Consider the following 22,085-nt stretch of genomic DNA (forward strand, 5'->3'; position numbering starts at 1 on the left):
GACAATGCAGTACAAGTAAGAAAATAATTTCATGTAGTGAAACATCTTTTTTTCATCTAAGTTAAAGTTCACTATTTTGGACTTTGGGCCTATTCTCGGTCTGTCTTACATTGGCCCCATTGACGTCCATTGTCAATGCAAATACTGAGGCGATCAGGGAAATTATAGTCTCTACGTCATGTCAGGTTCATGTAAGATAGACCGAGAATAGACCAAAAAGTCCAAAAAGGTGAAGTTATCCTTTAAAGAAGCCCCTATCAGTGCAGTGTTTGCTTGGATGGGATGGGTTTGGGGACCCCAGGGCCCTGCTGGAGAACAGGTGGCTGTGGTGGTATGGGGGCTGCTGTTGTATTCCAGTAATCCAGCTCTCCAGTACTAAAATGGAAACATAAAAAAGAATCTAACACAAATCGGACATAATGTATGTAACCGTTCTCTGAATGTAATATGCTAGAAGGACATGATACAGGTCATGCCCAAAGGATGAGTCACACAAATCCTTACAGCCCACACAAGTCATACTGGACCACTTAATGTGACACCATACCTGGAGGATGGCTCAGAGACAGATTTAGGATATGCAGGCATCATCTGTCATCAAATAAGAAACAAAGATATGAGAGTTACAACCGCAGAACGTGAAAGAAGTGAAACAACAGTGACAGAGCATCCCTAATTGGGAAAACAGTAGATTTAGATTGTCTTCATTAATCCCTACTAGGGTAACCAGTACATTTAGATGGTCTTAATCAGCCATGGTTCTTGTTCACATTAATATGTTCAGCATGAATGGACTAACCTCCAGAGACCATCCTGATCTCACAAGCTCAGTCTAGTAGGATGTGAGCTTGCATACAAGGCTATCACTGAACTGTTACTTGCACCACTGCGGCGCACAAGTAGGCTATTCACTGCTGTGTGTGTGTGTGGGTGGCTGGATGGATGGGTTTTGTTCACACCATAGCTTGATAACAAATAACCCTATGACATTCATACTTGGTACATAATGTTATGCCCAAAGTACCCTGGACTTGATTAGATTTTGGAGCGGATCTGAATTACAGGGTGGATCCACAAATTATTTTTTTCTTTTGTTATTAAAGTAAAGGAGTTCCGACCCACCTCTAGAGGGCAGCAACGACTACCTCTCTACATTGTAAACAAACTATGACTCCTCATCCTCATATTTCTTTCCATGATGATAATTATTTTTTCCAGCGGATATCTTGGTTAATACAAGATTGATCTAGGAAAAGCAGTATTGTGTTCATATGTGTGGTATTTATTCCATTTTGGAGACTCCCGCGACCGCCCTAAGTAGCACTCAACAAGGAAGTTGAATTCGCGGATGTTTAGGATCTTAATACAGGGTTGATTGATCTAGGACAGGGTTTTCAATCAGTTTAAATGTGAAGTACAAAATTATGTTCAATCAGTTCTAACTGAAACACTACTATGTACCCAGTACACCGGTATGCCTGATATCTTATTTAGTGAATAAAAAAACAAATTAGTTTGAATGTTGTGGTCACCATCATCTTATAATAATAATAATAATAATAATAATAATAAAAAATTGTTATAGTAGGCCAGAGCCTATCATACTGTTATGCTAAAAGTCAGTAAAAGATGGCATGAATACTGTATAAGGTGCTGAGTGAAAACTAAAATGTAATTAAGGGGTGCTGTAGATGAAAAAGGGGTGCCCTGAGCCTGAAAAGTTTGATAACCACTGATCTAGGAAAGCAGCAGTTTTGTATTTATTTTGTTCATATGAATGAATGAAAGCTTTATTGGCAGACTCGGGTCCATAAAAGTACATAAAAAAGACAATTATATGTGTGTTATTTATTCACGAGAGGAAGGGTACCCCTCTAGCCAGCACTTTAAATGGGAAAAACACTCAATATGACATCACAAGCATTGCTATGATGCCAACTACAGAATACTATTTTGCGATGGAAAGGTTGAATCAAGTTGAAATCAAGCTGACCCTGTACCTATTCCATGCTATGGAAAGATGCCAAATAAGGCGCAAGTTGGTGCTCTACCTGAGTGCAGTCTAGTTTACCATGTGTTGACAGTCAGTGGAAAAAACCTGACTGACTACATCCTTTGAAAGAACAGGGAAATAAAAAGTCACACTGTTTGTTTACCTGAGTAGGCGTGCCCTGTGCTTCCGTATGCATTGTGGAATTTGTTTTGTCATTTGTCTGGCTGTTGGCTTGGCAATTAGCTGTGTTCCGTGACCTGTGTAGAAAAAAAACAACAGATCTTTAAAACCTTGATGTCATAAAAATCAGCAAAACTAGCCAACCTCATTGCGTACACTCAGATGTGTGTAAAGGCTTTGAGGGGTTCTTGTTTACCTGTGACGTCTAGAGCAACTTCCTTTAAAGCAGCGCCCCAGGAGGTCCCGTCTGAACATGTAGAGCAGTAGCAGAATCAGCAGGACCAGGATAGGCACCACCAACAGGAAGAAGATCAACAGGCCGTTCCTGAGGGAGTAGTCTGAGAACGAAGGTCAGAGGTCAGGACCGCCGTGAGTTACAGGGGTCGCTCCAGGACAGTCATGATAGTCTTGTGATGCCAGACTTTCGAGATCAACGCCTAGTTGAGCGTGGTGTTTAGGGACTGACTCGTGAAATGTGAGCTTTAATTGACACTAAGTAATTAGTCTAGCAAGCTACAGAGGTCCCTCCAGGACAGTCATGAAATGTGAACTTAAACAGACGCTAACTAGCAAGTCTAGCAAGAGACTGTGCACCACCGTTTCAAGAAAAATATATATTTTGCTTTAAAAACATAAACATGAGGGAAAGACATGGTAGGCCTACCTATCATAGCCGGACCACTGTCCGCACTGCCTCCTCTCCCGGACCTGTCACAGTGGGGCGGGCCCCAACCGTTCTCACAGTGGCAGTGCCCCTGGTCGTTACACACCTGAGGAAAACACAAACGACACATATCGATGAGGCTCATCCAGGAGGTCCGGAGACGGCGCGACTATCCGACCCTCCACAAGAAGCTGCTTCCTCACCCCACGGTTGTTGCAGGTGCTGCTGGCATCGCAGTCCAGGTGTGGCAGCAGGGCGGAGGCGTTTACACACTTGAAGTCGAGGCAGGTCTGAAAGAAATTGCACCTCTTAGTGACTACTTCAAAACCAAATATCTATGGAAAAAGCTCAATTTCTTAAAAAAATATTTAAAAAATCCATTATCCAGAGAGACACACCTTCCCCTTAGCACAGGGACTCCCGGGGTTAACGTAAGCTGGGTCCCGCATATCGCTGCCGAGGTTGAAGTCTGCATTTACACACGGAGACCCGTCGATCACCTGGATACTGACGTGGGTGCCGGGAGGAGGGTGGTTGGTGTCTACGTTGCTACACTGCACCTTCCCACACATGGCATTGCTGCAGCAGGAGAGAGGACATGCCATCAGTTCCCCTGGTGGAGACGCTTGTGAAGCAGGGCAACATATCTATTGTTGTGATTATTTTCATTAATCATCTCACACTAATCATCTCATTATGTTGATTAAAGTGATCATCTCAGATCCAGTTTGAATAGTGCCGTATGAAAAACAGAAGATGAACTCTGGTTGACCTGAGCACCTGCAGAGGTCAGATGAGTTCATCTAGGAAAAAGGGCAGTGTCATCTAGGAAAAAGGGCATCTGTCCCACCCATGTTCAATCCAATCAATTCAGTCAATCAGCAAATCTATGCTCAGTCCAGAGTCCCACTACTCATTTCCATCACAGTATGTAGGCCTACTAAAATGTGTATCCAGGAATCCTACGGTGTAAATAAGCTGTAACATTTATCCTTTTTTTGTTAGAGCTATCTGAAACCATGCTCTCCTCATATTCATGGCAAAAATGCCTATGTTCATGAAAAAATGACATTTCACTGACACGGTAGATATAGTGACATTTTTCAGAATTATCTCAGTATCTCAAATACAATTTGACAGTTTTGAATTCTGTCCTCATCCCATCCCCCTCCAACTATTGCTCTCATATGGAAAAAACAAACAAACACTACCCACAATCCTATAGTGCAACAGCGCGAGCTCCACCAATCAGACGTTGATGATTGATTGGCCACTGATTGAGCACAGCCACAGTTACTCTGCAATTAGGAAAACGAGCCAAAAAACCTTGCAAACTCCAGCCAGTTTGTCACTCATGAAGATAACACATATTGTACTATTTGGATTTGGATTATGGACACATGATTTTAAAGATTTTTGTAATTTAAGAAGTTTTAAATAAATAGGGTCCGGGCAGAGACCCTGAGGTATGTGTCTCCTTCCTCTTCCTCCTCAAAACGCCCGGCCCTGATCCAGTGCTGCGCAACAGCTAGAATTAATTAATTAAAAGTTTTGGCTAATTTTAACACAAAATACTGACAGCCAATAGAAATACTGCTCCGAATGGAACCCCACCCCCAGTGTTCAAGCTGTTCAAGGTCAAGCTGACAGCAGATGTACAGTATTTAGTTGGTGTCCATAGTGCTCCAACAGGTATCATAATATATATATATATATATATATATATATATATATATATATATATATATATATATATATAAATAAATATATATATTAAAAAAAATATATTCTTGCTTGTCCTCTCTAAAATGAAACAATACAACATGCAAACCAGTCTATCATGCTGTACTTACTCAACAGAACACGGGAGAAAGACCCCTGGTCTGGTACTTCCACAATTCCCAAACAGATCCCCTTTTGTGTTGACATGTTGGAAGCAAATGTCTGCTGCCTTTGTTGCATCTGGTAAAATATAACAAATGTTAACAGAAGGCTACATGAAACATGAGAGGAACAAAACAATGTCTAAACAACTGTCAGATGCAGTACTGCCTCATGTTTGACATCACATGGAACTACCTTTCTCAAAGAGATGTTTGCACTGGAAGTCATACGTCTGACAGCGTCCGTCGTAACAGTACGCTGTGTTGCTCTCACACGTCAGGCCGTCCATGACGTAGAAGTCACTGGGACAGAAGCCTGAATAACCATTGCAGAACTCAGGCAGGTCACATGAATCGACAGACCCTCTACATGGTGTTCCAGCAACTTTGATCTGAAACATCAAAAGAATACTCAGTAATGTAGTCCAGGCAAACTAACGTTTAACTTAAAACAAATTCTAACAGACTTTTTTTTCACTCCAGAGCACTTCAATGAAATCTCCCATACTAAAGGTCCTAACAAATCCTAGTTGCCAACATGTCGAATTTGCTAATATATACATATATTATAATGTGCACATACAAAGACTTTAGGCATATTTCCCCAGCTCATATTTCTTAGAAATGTAAGCATGGTGTTCTAGACACTTCATAGAGATGCTCTGTGGTAAAAGAAACATGCTACAATTTCTTCATATCCAGGCTGCAAATTTGGATAGTTTTCCTGGGCATTATTTATTACCCAACCTTTTTGTTGAGTATAAATACATGTTGATTGAAAAAGTTTGACTGAAGAGGCTTTGACTGTTGCAGCTGTGACATATTATTATTCTCATATAAGAATTTTGACTTTTACTTGCAACTTGGATGAAGGACAATTGACCAATGTTCATTTAGATGGTTTTATTAGAGCAATTTTTATTTGGGCTGTCAATCGATGTCCAGCAATAGCCGAAGGGGGGGGGGGGACAAGGGGGGGGGGGGGACAAAGCCCAATCCCAATATCCCCCCTTAGCCCTAGCCCCTAGTTTTGGAGTGCCCTCGACTGGGTAGTGGCCCTTCAGAACGGAGCCACAAGGGACAGGGGTTGAAATCTTTCTAAGAAATGGGAAACCACTCGCTATGTCTTCAATCTGAATTTAATTTGTTGCCAAATTTTCTGTGGAGTCCCTGTGATGTTACAGTATCTACACCACGATCGGCTTCCATCATATTCTAAGTCATCTTCTATATCCTCAAAATCGGATAAATATTCAGCCATATTGCACACAATATTCCAGGCACCAACAAGCCGATCGTAGCGTAGAGAATGTGAGCCGCGAGTGTAGCCTACAGACGGAGAATAGCCAGTCTGAGTGCTGTGTGCATGCATGCTGGAGCAAGTGGGGAAGCTATATTTCATTTCTAAAGATAATATTAGAGGCATGTGAAAACCACAACAAGCCCTCGCTCTATGTAAGCACAACTAGCGATTCATAAAAACAGATTGATGAAAACTGTTTCGTGGCAGAAAATAGATTTTTTAGAAGCTGCATTCTCAGTGCCCCGTCCGCCGCCATTACATGGATATACTTGGCTCGCGCTGGATTTTAAATTTCTTCTACAGGACGAATTACACCAAAGTTATCTTGGTGAGTCAAACGTCTTATAATATGTCGTAAATAAGGTCCAGGTTGTCAAAAACGAACATTCTCCTTTAAGTACAGCCATACAGTTGCATGGACTTGTTTGGCCACTGGATGGTAGCATTGAGTAGGGGTGGGGGGAGGTGGGTGGAGGTCCCAGAGTCGGTGAGAGGCAGGGGGCTTGTTACCACAAGCGAACATGCATAATGGGTGGGGGACAACATGTTTAATGTGTACTTGGTCTATTGCCTTCCTTCCTGGCGGAAGCTGAGTTTTGTTTCCTTATCATTGTTGGCATTTTTTGTGTTACAGTATACAGCTAGGAATACATCATATATCATTTGAATATAATGCCTTGAGTTTGAGAGGGGTGATCTGGTGGGTGCTGGGTGGATGTGTTTTAGGGTAATGTTAAGTGTATGTACAGTATGGTGTACAATATGTTGATGTTTGTATTTTTATATGTGGACCCCAGGAAGAATAGCTGCTTCCCTGGTAGCAACTAATGAATGCAACCCATGAGTCCATGTTTTCAGCATGTGCATCTCTTTGTGCTGCAGTCTTTCTTGCAACTACAGCAGACAACTATGCATCCCTCCATTAGTTGTGGTTGTTCCGCGGGCTGATAAGTGATTATTGCCATACATCTTCCAGCCATACATCTTCCAGCCACAATCTGCCACCCCCAATCTTTCGGGTTAATGTTTTCACTCCTCCCTTTGCACTCCATTTGGTAGCCTCAGTCTGTTCCAAGGAACAAGAACGTTATCTTCACTTTTTTTTGCCAATCCCTTTCCCATATCCGTCTTGCTTTTGTTGCTCGCTTTGGTTCTGGTGCCAGAAATGGCTCATGTGCGTTCAGATTAGGATGATGCAAGAGGACTAATACGTCTGTGTCGTCACCAGCCAGGACTGTGTCTCTCGTTCTGGCAGAGGCAATGGATGTTTGGACAATGAGCACATCACCATCATGCTTTGCATCATCTGTGATGCACCCAGTCCTTTCTAGTTTAGCCCTCTCTTCATATCACTGTGAAGTGCTGCCGGGTTTCCTTGTTAAACACTGGGACAAACACGTTTACCGGTTTTGTTGATGGCTTGTTGTTGGTTCATCTTTGTTGGTTCATCTTTGTAGCCATCAAAGACTACAACAGTTCCATAGTTCTGTGACATACATCTCGTCATATGTGGAACCTGGTGGCCATGGTAGGTGATGTAGTGACTCCCATCAAGGCATGCTGGACAACACTGCTGGGTTCTCTTAGATACCAATCTATGGACATTGCCAAGTTCACAACAAGTTGGCAACACTTGGCTCAAGCACTCAGCAGTCCATCTCTTTCTCCTGCTTGAGGGGAAAAAAAAGGCCCACCGCTCCAAACACGGTGATCTTTAATAACTGGAAATAGCCTGTAGTTCCGTTAGAACAGTTCAAATGTTTTATGGGATATTTTCTTCGAATTTCTCACCTCAAAATTGATCTAGAAGTCGATAGAAATCTCAAATGTATGAAAACTTGACCCACCATAATTTTTTAAATGCCATTTTATTGATAATTGATGCCTTTTTATTGATAATCGTTGCCATTTTATTGATAATTGCCGGCCATCTTGAATTTATGCAAATTTGGCATATGTCGGCAACTAGGATTTATTAGGACTTTTATTTAGTATTGTGTTCTGGCGACTTCATACAAATGTTCTGTGGTGAAAAAAGGTTCTGTTACAATTTGCTCCAAGTTGGGCTCGATTTGCCTTCATGGACTATTGCATCAGAATATAATAAAAGCATGAAAGAGGAAACCTTCCTTTGCGCTAGTGATATAAAATCACCAGCATATCTCAGAGATCTCAGAGACATCAGAGACAGTGTCTTGCTTGCTTTGCGTCAATGCAGTATGTCGTACTGTATATGCACAATGAAGCTCACCTGACAGTTATTGCAGCAGCTTCCCTGAGCACAGACCGACCCCGGGGTGAGCATGCAGGTGGCAGAATCACAGCACTTGTTTGTGCACTCCTGTAACACAACAAAGACAATATTAAAACTAGAAATGGTGCTCGGAGAGCGGACCTCAGCCCATTAATGCATTTCGTGGCTCCGTGCACGCACACATGCGTGCGAGTCCAAAAAATGAATGGAGGTGAATGGGCAGCTGTGTTTGGGAAGCTCTGTGGCGCCCCCCTCGGGTCACAGCCTGCGGGCGTGGGGGTTTGGTGCACTCCGGGCTCTCACCCCGCACAGCCCAGACCAAACCCTGCGTCTCTAGCGCGCCCCGAACGGGGAGCTGGCTTTGCTCAAACTTTTCTTTTGGCTCTGTGTATATGCACGTGCGTGCAAGCAGGACATGTTTGGTATTGCTGCATGTTAGGTTGAGAGCTTTATGTCAGTCCAAAACCCGTGTCTCTGTGACCTTCCCACATCAAGATATGTCCGTTTCAATCCCTCCCCATTGACAACGAATGGAGGGAATTTTTTGCTCCTGAGCCTAAGTCCCAAAAATGAATCGAGGTGAATGGGCGGCCATTTTTGGGCGGCTCTGGCTCTTGTCACAGCCGGCAGGTGGATCCGCTCCAAAATGTAATGGGTTCCAAGTTGGCCCATGTTTCATGCCTCCACCGATCATGAAAATCGGTCTGGTAGTTTTTGTGTAATCCTGCTAACAATCAAGCAAACAAAGAAACAAACCTATACAGAACAAACACACGCCACCGAAAACATGACCTCTCACCCTGGGGCCCCTGACCTCACAATAAATCGCAGAAACTAAAGTAGCCTCTGAGCACCATGAATAGTCATACTGTTATAACAATGTAATCACTTAAATAAACAATAGCTAGGCAACTCTGTGTGTCTGTAGCGATGTTCTAGATGCGACACAGTGGCCCCATTGTTGTCAGGTGGGCGGTACCTCTGCTGTGCCACAGTCACATTGTTCTCCCTCCTCCAGCACGCCGTTGCCACATTTGGCCACGGTGACCACTTCTGACGGAGAGGGCTGGTTCTTCAGGCACACCCCGCCCCCGCGCAGGATCATTTTCTCAAAGTCGTACCCGCTGCATGTACTGAAGCTGGTGGATCCACTGGGGAGCAAAAGGACAAAGAATACTGTACGCCCATTTTAATGTGCACATTGGGTCAAATGTTCGCCCATGGCCAACCAGATCAAATTTAATTTATTCTAGGTTCACATTTGGCAGTTTTCTTTTCTACCTGGCAGTGGCGGACATGATACAGCTTTCTCCATTACAATCGCAGCGGTCGTCATCATGGGTCATGCCCAGAGTGTGGCCCATTTCGTGGGCCACCACAGTGGATATGTAGGCCAGTCTGTAGTCATTGTACTGTAGGGAGGTTTGTGTTAAATCGTTAAGTTCTCCATTCTCATGTCTGGAATCCTCAAAATGAAAACGGAAGTTATCCAGGGTACTGTAGGTGATTGAAATGCTATTCCCTGGAAGTTTGTCAGCACAGAGCCTTTGACATAATTGAGAATGTCATGTGACATCACACATCGATCGAGAATCTTCAAGAAAAATCCTCAAAGGCATTATCATTCCCATTGTCTTTTGATGCTGTAACAGTGTAATCCTGCCCCCCGGGGGATCAATCAAGTTCAGGCTTTTGCATCCAGGCTTTTGCGCGTCTTTAAGTTTAGACTGTTTAACTATCCATCGATCCATCTTTGATTCCTGTGTTAGCTATCGTTGACTCCTGTGTTATTCATGGTAACCTGCACTGCTGTCATTTACCTTAGAGCTCCTCATGAATAATACAGACAGTATCAGTTTTCTCACACGACCTGAATGTCAGTTGGTGCTACAAGTTAAAAGGTAGTTGAACTGACCACACTGATTCCTCCGGACGAGGACGCAGAACACACCGTCCCCACATACGCCATGCCCAGGACCCCTCCAGGATACGCTGTGGATTTACCACTGAGGAACAAAACGGAAAACATTATACTGTAGCACAAAGGCAGCCGAATACTGTAGATCAGGTTACACTACAGCTCTCTACAGTATGCTTGAGACAAAATAACATTCACTTGTTTATCTAGTGTGAGGAATAGGTTTTGTTTAGATTAGAATGACTTCTTACAACAAGACAGAAAGTCTTATTCCATGATGTGTGTACATTTGTGTGAACACTAAATGCAATGTTTCAAATGATTTGACTGTGTCCTTAACAGACCCAAAATACACATAGAATATACAGTAGCACACACTCACACAACGAGCTGGGCAACGTCATGCCTAATCCTGGGCAGCAGGGTCTCTTTCCTCCACGCCACGAACCTCGCCAGCACATCCCCAGCTGTGCCAGCCTCCACATCAAAGGGATTGCTGTCCTTAAATATATCCAAGGCCACCAATACCACCCTAATATTCAGCAGCTTGAAGTACTGGAATGACAAATGAGAAAAACAAATGAGATAGCATCAGCTAATTCAAATTTGGAGAAGCAGGCATGGACACACAACCAGGATATGCTCTAGTTGTCCAGTGTGAGCAGATCAATGGAGCCTCTCACCCCATCCAGCAGATTGGCCAATTCCACCATTTCCTCTCGCACCGCGGTCTCATTCTGATCCTTAAACTTATACTGTGGACATGATACAAGCAAAGCAAACGTATCTGATGCTGATGTCAGGGCAACTATACACACACTGTGACTCAGTATATACAGTATACACACAATGATCAGTTATTTTATAGCTGTGAGATCCACTTCTAAAGTAACACAAAAAAGTGATGAAGCACATCTGCACACTGACAAACAATGGGATGTCTTACCCTGAGCTGGTCTGCAACCAATGCCAGCTCCACATATCTTGTTTGAGGTAGGTGACGTTTTCTCTGTGAAGACACGGTAGGAAAGAGGGGGTAAGTGGGTGTTTACAGTTTACTACATCAACTGTCACGTCTCTTATGGGCTTTGATTGTGAATAGTATAATTGTCATCTCTACCCGTAAAAGTGTCAATGAGAGGGCAGGGTCGAAAGGTGAATGACTCTCTGTGTGTGATGTCTCACTGGTCACTCCGCAGGCAAAGGCCTCCGATTGGCTGTGCTTCAGGAGGTAGAGGAGGTGGTCGCCGTTTTCAGACTGTGGGACTGGTTCAATTCCATAAGTCTTGTTGCCAATGAGAATCACACCCCTGGAGAGAAGAAATGTGAAGCTACATAAGCAATGTTTTTTCAAATAAAACTTAATTTAGCACTAAATATTCATTCTGACCTGAAGTCACCTGTTGTGGCACAAAAAAAATTGCTGACATGCCATTGGGCTTGAATTATAGAACTTCTTTACATTAAATTACACTTCGACATAACTAAAGGGCATTACATATTTAAAACATCCTGACCGGAAGTCACCTGGTGAGAAAAAAAAATCAACTGAAGAAAGAGGACATTTGAATTATACTATCTGATTAGATGGACAGTAGGGGTGTAACTATACACTAATCTCACGATACGACACGATACACGATATTGGGTTGACGATAACAATACGATACACTAAGGGCAGGTGTGAAGCGTTGCAGTAGTGCTGCTGTTCACACCAATAGTGCATTTCTCCACATCTCTACTCCACTACACTTTGTGAATTTAGATCTTAACTGTTGTAATATCATGGATAGGCCTAGACAAAAGACGTGTTTGTTACCAGCGTTGTGTAGCCAGCGTTCACTGATATACAATAAACATATCACGATATTGTTTTCACCTTGACGATACGTAATGTGACGTTTCTGTATTGCGATATATTGTGGCACGATATATTGTTACACCCCTAATGGATAGACAGACAGACAGACATAGATATCTGTAGATAGGTAGATAGATAGACACAGACAGACACACAGATAGATGTGTGTAATGATGAGTTAGCCAATCGGATCTTAGAAACATCATATCCGGGTATACCATTGAATATAAGGGCGCGCAAAACAAACTAACTACTTCTGCTCGGGTGAGTCCAATTGCAATTGTATGTTTTGGCAAATAAACCAGACTGAACCTTTTTGAGCGAACCTCGGCAAATCCTTTTTTACTTTTGATAGTTACATCAAATTTATTCCATTACAATTTAAATCATGAACATGTGGATGTTTGGGGTATAGTCCCATAAAGTCAACCCCACCGGGTCTTGAACCCCGGTCTCCCGGGTGGGAGTCGAATGCTCTGACCACTACTCTACTTGTGCAGAGAAGATTAGCAAGTTGATTTTGGTGTCCTTCTTGATTTTGGTGTGCCGGGACTACGGCCTTGTGGTGCCAACAGAGAGATGCAGGCCAACATTGTTGGGAGTAAGGGAGGGAGGGAGTGATAACCCAACAAATGCTATACTAGGTGCGCTGGCTTCCAGCCATGCACAAAAAAGGTATTGTCTCTAGTGCTGTTGAAGTGCATTGCATTTGCCTAGGGCACCAAATGTGCTACAGTACCAGTAGGAGTGGCACTGTCGAAGGGAAATTATTTTGTTGCAGCAACAAATACAAGAAATACACACACCAATACAAAACACATAAAGGCAAAGTGGGGACAGAAATGTACAAAGAAGTGGTATATTAAGGCACAATCCACAGTATACACAATATATATTATGCAAGATAGTACAAAAAGACAATAATATACAAGAGTTCTAAAATCTGTCAAAGTAAATGGCAGGGCGGTATACCGGGGTAAAATTTAATGTCAGTTGTGGTGTGACTAATAAACGGATTTCACTTCATTTTCATTTCATTGAGTTCCCTTTTCTCAGTGCTTTAACTGTTACAACTCTCACAAAAAGCCCCCCCACGCACACACCAACTGTGAAGTATTCATTCAAACACAGCAAGTGAAAGCAATAACTGTACACACACACACACACAGGGAAGTTGAACATGAACAACTATTTTACAGCAACCATGGACATCTTTGAAGGCCAGGCTAAATACAAACAATTTGAATAGGTCAGCCAGCATATTGGTGACACTATATAAGGAAGGAGAAAGTGCTTAAAGAGCAGGGTATTCACTAGCCTGGTATGACCATCCCGATGTAGCGAGCTCACTGCTTCGCTCTGCAATATCGGTCTGGCCTTCGCCCCATAGAGAGCGATTACGTGGGCAGGGGTACTTTCCTTGACAGACAAACACCTTCAGCCAATCAGCGTTCAGCAAACTTTTGCGAAATCCAGTCTGAAGAACGGCAAAAACATATTTTCCGTCGAGAAACTCCGCTAGTGCATACTCTTGTTCTTGTTTAAGTGTTGTGATTAAGTCTATTTCTGCAATAACTGCACTTAAAGCTGCGTTTATTCTTCTAATGTTAACGTTACCACTTGTTGCTTCGGGAGCCGCCATGTTTGTGTAGCGAGCGGCAGGGACACGAACCAATCAGGGGCTGCTTTCCACTGCACTGTGGGGCGGGACAGCAGTTAAAACGCAATCCCTGATTGGCCCGGTATGGTCTGGATTTTGGCATATTTGCTCTGGAGGAGGCGAAGGCCAGACCGTTCTGCGTTAGTGAAACAGAACGTGAGCTCGCGAGAACGGGATGGTCGTACCAGGCTAGGTATTCACTGTGTTGGGTCCAACAACAAGGGTCCAACAATGACTGTCTTCTGAAAGCACACACACAGACACACACACAAACACCGACAGCAAGAGATAGCATTGACAACTGCACTTCAAACACACAGAAATCCATCCATCCAAATACACATAATTCAATCACAAAGAACAAAGTTTGCGAGGGCTTTCAGATGCGAGGGCTTCATACAGTTATTGCTAAGAATGTGACCACATATCACACACTGTGGTACGGGATCCGCCTCGGTCCCACTCCAGGTGAATCACAATTTAATGTAGCTCGAGTCGTATTTCCTTGTGAGTTTTCCCCGCTTGGTGCAGCGGGGACTGCCTTCATTGCCGCTGCTGGCGGAGCCTGTGCTGGGTTCCTGCCCACTATGGTTTGCGTTCAAGTCCATGTCCTCTTCCTCTTCTATGTTCACCACGCTGCTCGAAATATTATCCTCCTGTTCTGTACTTCTCTTCCTGAGAGTTCCCGTTTTGAGCCACGATTGCATCATTGTTTCTCTGCTGTTAAATATCTTGCCATCAGTTCAGATCCGTGTTGTTTTGATTGTTGCGAACACCCGGCGCATTTACCTACGTAACCAGGGCCAGCGACTAGGCCTACGTGCTCCCACGATGACCGTGTGTTCACAGAAAAACAAAACATTTTTTCAATTCAATTTCAGTGATATTATAACGCTATTTCCATTCATAGTAGTATTATGTTTTTATAATATTTTCTTTTTTATTTCATTAAAACATCCCCCCCCCCCCCCCCTTTTTTTCCAATTTTGGGAAGAGTCCTCTGCGTACCAACAGAGGGGGCCTCCCGTACCACAGTTTGAAAACCACTGCACTATGACACCTCACACCAGATCCTCACAACAGATTCCAGATTCTCGGTGGTTTAGTGGATAAAGTACCTGACTCCCATGCAGAAGGTTAGGGGTTCAAGCCCCGGTGTGGAAGATTTTCTTTTGTCACTGGATGTTATAGAAGCTATGCAAAAATGTGGTAACCTGGTGGTGCTATGTGAGTTATTGAATTTATGTGCAGTAATTGAACATTTGAAATACTCCTGTTTTGAAATTATACCTACAGTATATGTGTCTCAGTAATTACCCATTATATATTAGGTTATACCTTACATGAATTTACCAGGTAAATGTTTAGTAATTGGGGGACTATGAAAGGAAGGGTCACCCAAAAAATGTTCAGAGAAAGTTTAATTTAGCAATAGAAATCCATAAGCCTAGGGCCAATGGGCCTAGGACAGGCAATCCCAAACTGTGAGAAATTCAGGGGAGGCGCGGAGGGATGGTTAGAAAACAAAAATAGAAGGAAAAACATGTTTTTTATTTTTAAAATGTCTAATGTTTTATGAATGAAATGTGATTTTAAAGGTCAGAAGATCGAAATAAATAATGGGAGAGATTTTGTGGATAGTGCAGAGTCTCCCCCCGCAGGCATGAATGTATTGTGCGAAAACGTCATAACGTTAACTAGCAGCAGGTGCCACCGAGCTAACTTAGCCGTATAATGTTATGGGCTAGCTAAAGCTGCCTTGCAAAATGGACAAATCTGGGGGGTTGGGGGGGCACGGGTGTGTCACTGTTTTCAGAGGGGAGGCCCACATTGATGGAGTTTGGGAACCCATGGCCTAGGATATAGACAATAAACTACCGGTGGAATAGTGGTGCAGCAATAGTGGGAGCATTTCGGATTACTAACAGACCATTGTCCCTGACGTTAATAATGCAGTCCGCATGGCGTTTGATGTGCAAATGGGCAGGAACCCGCCAGCGGATTCGGCTGGAGGCCCGCCAGCTTGTCCATCGGGGACCTGCTGTAGGTCCAAAAACAGAAGTTGAACCAAATGCAGCAAAATAGCTAATGTTACAGGAATCATCAGTGTAACTGCTTTAGTCACTGACCGCTACCATTAATGTTATGGAAGCTGCTGCTAGTTGTTGTGAGCTCATGAGCTAACTGGCTATCCCGCTCTTATTGTGCTGGATTAGCATTGGAAGCATTGGAACTGATGTGTCCAATAATAATAAATAAAAATAAATGTAATTTATCAGACATTATTTCATGTCATTTCAATTCACAGATATTTCAGTGGCATGACAAGCTTCCGTCCTACCAGTCCTGAACAGAAACAAGCCAGCCACGCACATAAGCCAGACTGGACCTGGCTTGGTTTAACAATAAAGACAGAAAAAATGTAAAAAGAAATTAAATGTTGATGATGCAGTAGATCTGCCATGGTTGAGCTCTGGCTAAAACAGCACCCCCACATAACAAATCCCAATTTAACCCCTGGTTAAACCATCATCATGCTGCACAAGGGGCATAGGTGCTCTGTGACAACAACATGCAACATTCTGCCAACAAAGAACGCCAGGCACAAAACACCACATACACAACAGATTCACCACATTCTAACCACACACCGAACAATGATCTGTGTTTTCCACTCAGAGGCAACAATGACAGTGCAATACAACCACGGGAGAAGTTAGAGACTCTCTTATGCAAAGAAAATATATTCCTCTATATATTAACTGTCAATATATTATAGTATGTAAAATATATGGTGTAAATATACAGAATAATATATGCCACATACATAATATATAGAATAATACATAAGGATTTGCTGCTTTTCATATATTGCAGTATATTGGAACATAATACCACTAGTTTCCTATATATGGAAATGGATTGTTTAATATATTATATTGTAGGCTACTTTCCAATATCGCAATATATTTTTGTTTCCTAAAGGCTGGGAGACATACCTAAGTCCTGAGCAGGTACTGAGTGCCACCAGCGAGTCCTCATGTCCCTCCACTCGCCCATGGTAGTAGCAATCGTCCTGTAAGGAACACATCACATTGAACAAGATGACTACCACCAGGTCTTATCATTTATACCAGCTCCACATGCATCACGTACTTCTCAGATGTAATTCACCATATACTGTACATCAATGAACCGGTCTTACTCACATGCTCTGGATACTTTAGCTCTGGGTTTCCATCGGTGGAGTGGGAAAACTGAGCAAAGTTTTTCGATATGAAGTCTCTGAAGAAAAATACCAGAAAGATACAGATCGCTATACAATTTGAACCAAACTTGTTTTTGCTTACTTGCTTACTTACTTTAAGATAATAGTGAACTAAAATCATACCGGTTCTTTTCCAGATGAAGGATGTGCTTGTTGTCATTAATGTTCAAATAGTAAGCTAGGTGGTCAGCTTCTTCCCTCTAAAATGGTATTCAACACGCACCATTATTATTAATAATAATAATAATAATAATAATAATAATAACAATAGGCTAATCATCATCATCATAAAAACAATAACATCTTAAATTGTTTGGCAAGGTAAGCTACTGTAGCCTACCTGCTTAGTTTCTGGGTGTCTGTTAGCAGTCCTTGTCCATCTCCGAATCAGCTGAGGATTCACCACAGTGTAGTCTGATGTCTGTCCATTGAAAATAGCTGAACGTAGAGGAGACACTGCTATTATACTGTAAGCTCAGTGAAACACTTCCAAAATTGTCTTGTGGAGAGCCGAGACATCTTGTGTGTGGACGGCAATATATAGCGGTAGGCAGCACATCAAGCAAACCACAGAAAAAGATAAAAAATAATAATAAAAATGGCCCAAGACATTAAATCCAATGAACCCACAGGCCTACTGATAGCCTACTACTGGTTCTAGTGGCCACTACAACATCGTCTCGATAAATTGTCATCCCAACGTCATGCAGTAAGAACTAGGCTCTTTATAATTGAAAGAGAACACCTCACCTTTGCTCTCAATCCCAAGATTATAAAAAAGCAAAAATGCTAAAGTCAAAAGACTTTTGCAGACCATGATTCTACAGCATAACCACTCAGTGGTATCGGTCCAGCGGTCGGGTGAAGGGGTAGTGTGCCTGCTGTTCTCGGCACAGGTAGGGCTGCAGGGAGGGGAGGGGAGGGGCTGAGAAACAGGTGACAAGAGTGCTCTAAAACATTTGGACTGGTTCTACAAGTCTATCAAGTATCAATAGTAAGGCCACGTTGAGTTTATCTGAACGCATTTAGCTGAATTTTAAACTGATGTAGCAGGTGTTCTAAAACATTTGGGCTGGTTCGAGAAGTCTAGAGTTTCTGAACGCATTTGGTTGAATGATTGTAGCCTAGGCCGCACTTCTGCCACAAACAGAGAGGAGTAGCCCATCTATTCGATTATTGAAAATGATTAATAGTCTATTTTACTACGTGTTTCAATAGCTTTGCGAATGGCACACGCACCGCGCACCCAGGCTCCTGGCCGTAGATCTCATAAACATAATTTAGAAACATAATTCATTCATTAGACAAAGTTAGCCTAACTTACCTTAGGCTAAGCCTACCATAACCCTACGAAGTAGCCTAGCCTACTCTCTGCTATTACTGGTATCTAGCCTAATATTTAATATTTAACATCACCACAATTGTCACTGATGCTACTGGACAGTTTATCTAGTAGCCTACTTTACAATTTACACTAGTTTACACCTCTCCTCCCCATCACCGACAGGTGCATTACTAATCCAAAGCGCGTTACACAGCTCCCTTACGGACTTATTTCTTATTTTCTTTTATCGCTACCATTTTTCCTACTTTCTTTTACTGTCGCCGTAGCAGCTCAATAGTAAGCATTTCATTGTATTGCGTCGGCTACGTACACCCAGTAGTTTAGTCAGTAGGGCTACACAGCCTATTAAACTTAATGAATTGCAGCTTTGGTGCAACTTTGGCGCTCTTGAACATTAAAAGAGGGTTGCCAGGTTTGAACACAACCCCTACTTAGATTACGTTTTGATGGCACCTTGCTGGGGGATAGTACTAAACAAACCTGGTAATGTTCGACCTCCACTCACATTCACACCCACACTTCCGCTGTTTTCGCTAGGCTTTCCCGGTGTTTCCGACACATCTCAAGAATAAGTGAGATGTGCTTTGGCTCACACTAAACCGTGTGCAACTGCATTTACAGTATATAGCCACTATTATTCTAGCTAACTAGCCTACTGTACAACTAAGGTATTCTTGTATTGCGTGTATGAACAACCAAAAGGGTGGTGGACAGGAGAAAACGTCTGCAGACGTAGTTACTGTCCTGTGACTAACAGTGCCATGTGATAACGTTATGTTTATTTAAGGGGATGGTGTCACCTCCAGGAGCTAGAAATTGATCCATTGATGGCTGCAGATCGTATGTTGGGGTTCATTAAAGTGTTAAGGAAACTCCACGTGAGACAATTCTGGAGAACGTGTCACCAAAACTCGCCTGTGGTATTTGCTGGAGTTGTGTTGTGAGTATTCATTGAATCAGGTGTGGAGGACCAGGTTTTGACTACCACGGATAGTATCCATAAGTGCTTCTGTCAGGTCATGTTAATATAGCCCAGCCTCCATGGTGAAAATAGACTACCAGTGGTTGACCATTCCAAGTACAGCAGGCCTACGTTCAATTGTCTCACCGATATTGTCTTTTTCTCCATTAAGTATGAGTGCACTGACTGATTTTGAACCACATAAAAAGAGATTGAAGATTCAAGTTGGATTCCCCTCTGTCGGCCCTCCATCACCACCTTGTAAAGGTAAGAGACTCTGCTCAGGACCCCAAAGTTACCAGGTTTAGCAGATTCTTGGCCTTGAAGCATTCTCTGTCTATCGGGCAGCAGTAGCTCAGGAGGTAGAGCGGGTCGTCCAATGATCATAGGGTCAGCAGTTCGAATCCCGGCTCCTCCTGACGACATGTCGAAGTGGGCTTGGGCAAGGCACTGAACCCCAAATTGCTCCCAATGAGCATCCCTTGCATGGCAGCTGCCGCAATTGGTGTGTATATGTGTGTGTGAATGAGTGAATGAGAGGCCTTAATTGTAAAGCGCTGAAAAAAAAAAAAAAATCCCCCCCCAGCAATTTAGCCATTAGAGTATACACACTTCTTTAGTCACCACTACACCCCTGCTGACTAACACAAACAATTGATTTCTGTTTTATTTTTCTTTATTTTTTCCTGCAGTAAATTCTAGTCCACTCCTGCGTGGTGTGAACATCGATGATGTGAGAATGGAGAGAGAGAGGTAAATGGGGCTTCTCTTTGCTTTTCTGTGTGAAGCTTAATTTTTGCACAAAATGTTTAATGAATGTCCTTATGATAGGAAGGACAATGACGACAAGGAAAAGAGGAAGGATCACCGACCGAAGACTGGAATGTCTGGACTACGCGGTGTCAAAACCAAATCTACTCATAACAAAAACAGCCCCAAGCAGCAGAAGTTTCGGTTCAAGCTGGAAAACTGGCTGGTGAAGCCCAAAAGCATCACGAGTCCACTGGAAGACTCTGGAGCCCAGCAGGATGTAGAAATGGCGAGTCCAGAGAATTCTCACTCTACCTCACCTCAGTGTCTGAACGCAGAGGAGCCTGCAATCAGCACCATGGACCTGGGGGAAGAGACCCGGCCCTTAACACCCGCTGACCAGGAGGAAGAGACCCAGCCCTTAACACCGGCTTACCAGGAGGAAGAGACCCAGCCCTTAACACCAGCTGACCAGGAGGAAGAGACCCAGCCCTTAACACCGGCTGACCAGGAGGAAGAGACCCAGCCCTTAACACCGGCTGACCAGGAGGAAGAGACGCCTGGCACAGAGACCCCCAAATATCCTACAGGGAGCCATGATGAACCGACGGTGGGGTCAAAGGTGTCTTTCAAAAGAAACCCTAAAATAACAGACTTCTTCTCAGGAGCCCCCCTGCCGTCATTCTCTGTGAAACATGGCAGTCCAGACGCTCCGCCAGAGAAAGGAGGTGGGGGCAGTGGCAGTCCTCCACCCAGTGCCGAATGGCTGGGCACCCCCATCGGTGAGCTGAGGAGAATGCCGGACTGTGGCCAACCGTTCCCCCCACTGACGGATGTTCCTGACCAGCACACTGTCCTGATAAGGGTCAGAGCAGATTTCTTTTTTTTTTACTAAATAAAACAAGCAAAGCTAAGTCGTGTAAAAGAAAAAATGTTTTGGTGCATGATGTGGTGTGTTCCATACACATTAATTTTGGCAGACAGACCTCCTACAAGATGGCCAAGTTCCTGTGCCATATCCCTCAGTGTTTATGGACGCATGGGATGATGTACACGTGAAGATGCCCTGTTCAAAGAAGAGCCTGTTCCCAGCGGTAAGTGACATTTACATTAAAAGTTACATTACAATGATAACATCTTGATTACAAGCCAAGTTTACAAGCCAGCGCACCATCACCCCGAGCTGGCTTTTCACTATCTAACTAATTATATGGTTAAGGCTTAGGGTGAGCTCAGCCCCGACAAAACCAACAGGACTTCACACTGTTGTTCAACCCGGGAACTGTAGCTAAACAGTGCACCGTTTTCAGATTGATCCCTAGATTGAGTATTGGCAGGGTTTCAGATGACCAATAGAATCAAGTGTCATTCATGGCTGGCCAATAAAATCAAGGCAGAGAGATGATTGACTGCTTTCACAGGAGGAAGGCGGGCTGCAGAGTCGCTGGGAGTTGATTCAGAATGCTTTGACAGTGAAGTTTAGCACCTGGCACGATGTAAAGGTGAGTTAACACTTGAACTGGAGCACGCGTTTGGAATACATTTTGTATACCTACCTGTACAAGATTTCCTGACTGAATGCGTAGCACTATTTGTGACTCAAGGGAATTATGATTCCAGTTACAAGAAACAGCCATAGGGTGGCGTCAGGCTCCCAGAAATAAAAGGCAGGCCTAATTGTCATAGAAAGTCATGTGCCTCATAAATAATTCTGTAAGATGTTTTGAAAATTAAAAAATATTAATGAGAAATTATTGCATTGTTTTAATGGTTTGCATTGACTACCAGTTCACTGAAACATTATATGACATCTAATTTATGTATTCTGTTGTACGTTTGTAGAATGCTATACTGAAATTCAATGCTGCCCATGCCAAGAAATGGGACTTCACAGCATTTCATCTGTTCTGCACTAAGGTAAGCAGTATCACACACACACACACACACACACACACACACACATACACACACGCACACACACACACACACACACATATTTTAAGAAGCACTATCAGACTAATATGATATTTAGTGTTGTTGATCAT

General features: G+C 43.1%; 2 protein-coding genes across 2 annotated transcripts in view; one reads left to right on the forward strand and one right to left on the reverse strand.

Annotated features, from left to right (window-relative positions):
* Positions 1-257: 257 nt before the first annotated feature.
* adam9b (ADAM metallopeptidase domain 9b) lies at positions 258-18,274 on the reverse strand (the record flags this gene model as incomplete). Its single annotated transcript, XM_084456071.1, has 23 exons — positions 258-375; positions 548-591; positions 2,157-2,250; positions 2,370-2,511; positions 2,838-2,943; positions 3,041-3,127; positions 3,236-3,416; positions 4,691-4,799; positions 4,917-5,112; positions 8,275-8,364; positions 9,257-9,428; positions 9,559-9,689; positions 10,193-10,283; positions 10,578-10,750; positions 10,879-10,950; positions 11,142-11,204; positions 11,316-11,505; positions 16,716-16,792; positions 16,926-17,001; positions 17,108-17,184; positions 17,325-17,422; positions 17,810-17,886; positions 18,231-18,274. The coding sequence occupies 23 exons, from the start codon at positions 18,272-18,274 to the stop codon at positions 258-260; spliced, it is 2,508 nt and encodes an 835-aa protein (XP_084312197.1).
* Positions 18,275-19,153: 879 nt separating this feature from the next.
* Positions 19,154-22,085, forward strand: part of LOC311323984 (poly(ADP-ribose) glycohydrolase) — a 30,532-nt gene continuing 27,600 nt past the window's right edge. Inside the window, exons 1-7 of the mRNA XM_084456336.1 lie at positions 19,154-19,269; positions 19,463-19,557; positions 19,983-20,043; positions 20,122-20,905; positions 21,021-21,134; positions 21,462-21,542; positions 21,883-21,957. Of these exons, the coding sequence (XP_084312462.1) occupies positions 19,157-19,269; positions 19,463-19,557; positions 19,983-20,043; positions 20,122-20,905; positions 21,021-21,134; positions 21,462-21,542; positions 21,883-21,957 (1,323 nt within the window). The 5' untranslated portion in view covers positions 19,154-19,156. The remainder of the gene's footprint in view (positions 19,270-19,462; positions 19,558-19,982; positions 20,044-20,121; positions 20,906-21,020; positions 21,135-21,461; positions 21,543-21,882; positions 21,958-22,085) is intronic.

The sequence above is a fragment of the Borostomias antarcticus genome (genome assembly GCF_949987555.1).
Source record: "Borostomias antarcticus genome assembly, chromosome: 22".
NCBI lineage: Eukaryota > Metazoa > Chordata > Actinopteri > Stomiiformes > Stomiidae > Borostomias > Borostomias antarcticus.